At 50.5% G+C, this 2515-nt stretch overlaps 2 protein-coding genes across 2 annotated transcripts; both read right to left on the bottom strand.

The window, feature by feature from the left end:
- Positions 1–1194: 1194 nt before the first annotated feature.
- Positions 1195–1533, bottom strand: ETH_00001630 (uncharacterized protein; the record flags this gene model as incomplete). The annotated part of the gene is made up of 1 exon (XM_013378859.1): positions 1195–1533. A coding segment is annotated over one exon (339 nt), but the record flags the coding sequence as incomplete, so codon positions are not given.
- Positions 1534–2118: 585 nt separating this feature from the next.
- Positions 2119–2418, bottom strand: ETH_00001625 (uncharacterized protein; the record flags this gene model as incomplete). Its single annotated transcript, XM_013378858.1, has 1 exon — positions 2119–2418. The coding sequence occupies one exon, from the start codon at positions 2416–2418 to the stop codon at positions 2119–2121; it is 300 nt and encodes a 99-aa protein (XP_013234312.1).
- Between the last annotated feature and the right edge of the window lie 97 nt (positions 2419–2515).

Here is a 2515-nt window from a genome sequence, read left to right as displayed (position 1 = left end):
TGCTGCAGCAGCAGAAGTGGTTCACCGCCCGCAGTTCTGCCTTTCCGCTGCAGACCGATATTTATTTTTAATTCAAATTATTTATTTAGTTCAAATTAATATTATAACTATTATTTTACTTTAATTTAAAAGATATTCAACTCTTGTCTGGGCCCCCCCAAACTCCTCCTTCGTAATTGCTGTTGCTGCATGCATTTGTGTCATCGTCTTAAAACCAGAAAAAAGTTCTTTAACTCCCCTCAGCATTTCGCAGCTACACTTCATCTGCTGCTGCTGACCAACAGCAGGAGCAGCAGCAGGAGCAGCAGCAGCAGGAGCAGCAGCAGCAGCAACAGCTGTTGAACGGCGCAGAAGCTGTAGCTGTTGCTACAACTGCAGCAGCCGCAGCAGCAGCAGCAGCAGCAGCCGCCGCCACTGCTGCTGCTGCTGCCAATGCGTCAGCAGCAGCAACTTGAAGCCAATGAGAACTACTCGCGGAAAGCAAAGGGAAACAGAAATGTACAAACTTTTCAAAAATGAAAAAGAAAAAAATTGAAATTAAATGAAATAAACAGCAGCAGCAGCAGCAAATCTGCAGCAGCAGCAGCAGTTTAAGTGAAGCTTCAGAGAGGCCCTGGAGGCGAAGTTAGTTTTAAAAGATAAAAAAAAATAAAATAAAGAAAAATAAAAAAAGGAAATAAAAGAAATGAATTTACCATCTGGAAGTGTCTGCGCCTCCTGCTCGTCGAGATGTCTAGACACCTCAGAGATCTGCTTCTTCTTTTTTTAGTTTTCTTTTTTTCATTTTTTTATTTTCTTACCTCTTCCAAAGACTCGAACAGGGCCCCCAGGCTGCTGCGAGTCTTTTCTGCTTCATCTGCTGCTGCTGCTGCTGGTGCTGCTGCTGCTGCTGCTGCTTCCCGCTGCGGCACTTGCTGCAGCAGCTTCCATAAGCAGCAGCAGTTGCTTGACCAACAACATTATTTATTATTTGAATTAATTATTTGAACATTTATTTAAACTGTAGGCAGCATTTTAAGGAACGGCATTTAAATGAATTTTAAAAATGATCTTAAATAAATATTTTATTCCAAATTCAAAACAAATCCCACCATCGCCCGCAGCAGCAGCGGCTGCTGCGTCTTCTCCAGTTGCCGAAATCCCTGAAATTCAAAAAATTAAATTTGCAACATTTGCATGTCCTTGTTTTCTTACCGCAGCAGGGGCCCCGGGGGCCCCCGTGGGGGCCCCGAGAGGGTACAGGGGCCCCGGGGGCCCCTGGCGGCTGGGCGCGAACTGCTGCTGCACTCTGGCCACCTGAAGCGTGGGGCCCCCAGGCAGCAAATGAAGGGAAATGGCGTTTATTCGTTTTAAAGCTGATTTGCCTGTTCCTGGATTTCTTGTTTGAGCTCGGAGGCGATGCTTTCCACTTCTTTTCGGGTCAGGCGGAAGCGCTTGTTGGGCATGAGCTTGACCTCTGCGGGCAGCTCTTCTTGAAAGAAATGATTTTCTTTTTTGTTTCGAGTCACCGATTCTCGGAGGCGTTGGCTTCATCAGCCCGGGGAGGAACTTGGAGCGTTCGCGGGCCAGCAGCGCGCCCGCGGGGGAAAGCAGCAGAGGCAGCAAAAGAAGAAAACATGAGCAGCAGCGCAGCGGCAGAAACACATGCGGAGTCCTCGCGGCTCTAAATAGACCATTTCCGTGGAAACTTTGCATTCTAAAGTTCAATGAAATGCCATTTCGAATTTGTTTCGAGTTTGCTGCTTCCCCAGCCAGCAGGAAATTAGCGGCCCGCGCGCTCGGGTGTATGCGCAGCTCCTGAAACCGCGAAAAAAAATTCCTTCTTTTCGCTGATCTCCCTGTTCAAAAGCACCATTAGATTAATTAAAACGTGAAAAAAGAAGAAGTTAACTAGTAATCGGCTCGGCCGCGGCGGCAGCCCCCCGTTCATGTTTTCCGGCGAGGAGCTGGGCGCGAGTTGCAGAAAAGTTGAACTAGCCGCTGGGCTGCGATCTTTTCCGCGCTTCGCGTTGGAAATAAAGTTCGCCGCACGTGGAAGCTCAAAAGCCTTTGCAAAAAGCAAAAAGTTCCCTCTGGGGACCCTTTTTTCGCGGAGTTTCCGGAGTCCGCGCTGGCCGCTCAGAGCCCCTGCTTTCGCCGCTCTTTCTGCGCCTGCAGGTGCGCCAGGCGCTTCGCCTCTCTGCGGTCGTGTTCCTGCAGCAACTTGAACTCCGACTCAATCACTTTTCGGAAATCTTCGACTCCTTCTTCGAAAGCTCGCTGCACTGCGCGCCGCGTCGGGTAGTGCACGTGGCTGTACCACCACGGCCGCTCTTCTTGGTTTTCCGGCGACAACCCCGCCACGTTGTCCCACTCCAGGTTCACTGGGTAGCTCTGCACGCAGCAGCAGCAGCAGCAGCAGCGGCTGCAGCAGCGCATCAGCAGCAGCAGCAGCAGCGGCTGCAGCAGCGCATCAGCAGCAGCAGCAGCTGCTGCTGCTGCTGCGGTGGAGCAGCCGCAGAAGCAGCTGTTGCTG

This window comes from Eimeria tenella, genomic scaffold (assembly GCF_000499545.2).
Source record: "Eimeria tenella Houghton genomic scaffold, Eth_scaff1102, whole genome shotgun sequence".
Lineage (NCBI taxonomy): Eukaryota > Apicomplexa > Conoidasida > Eucoccidiorida > Eimeriidae > Eimeria > Eimeria tenella.
The sequence above is the reverse complement of the archived record's forward strand: the minus strand, read 5'-3'. Positions and strand labels throughout refer to the sequence as shown.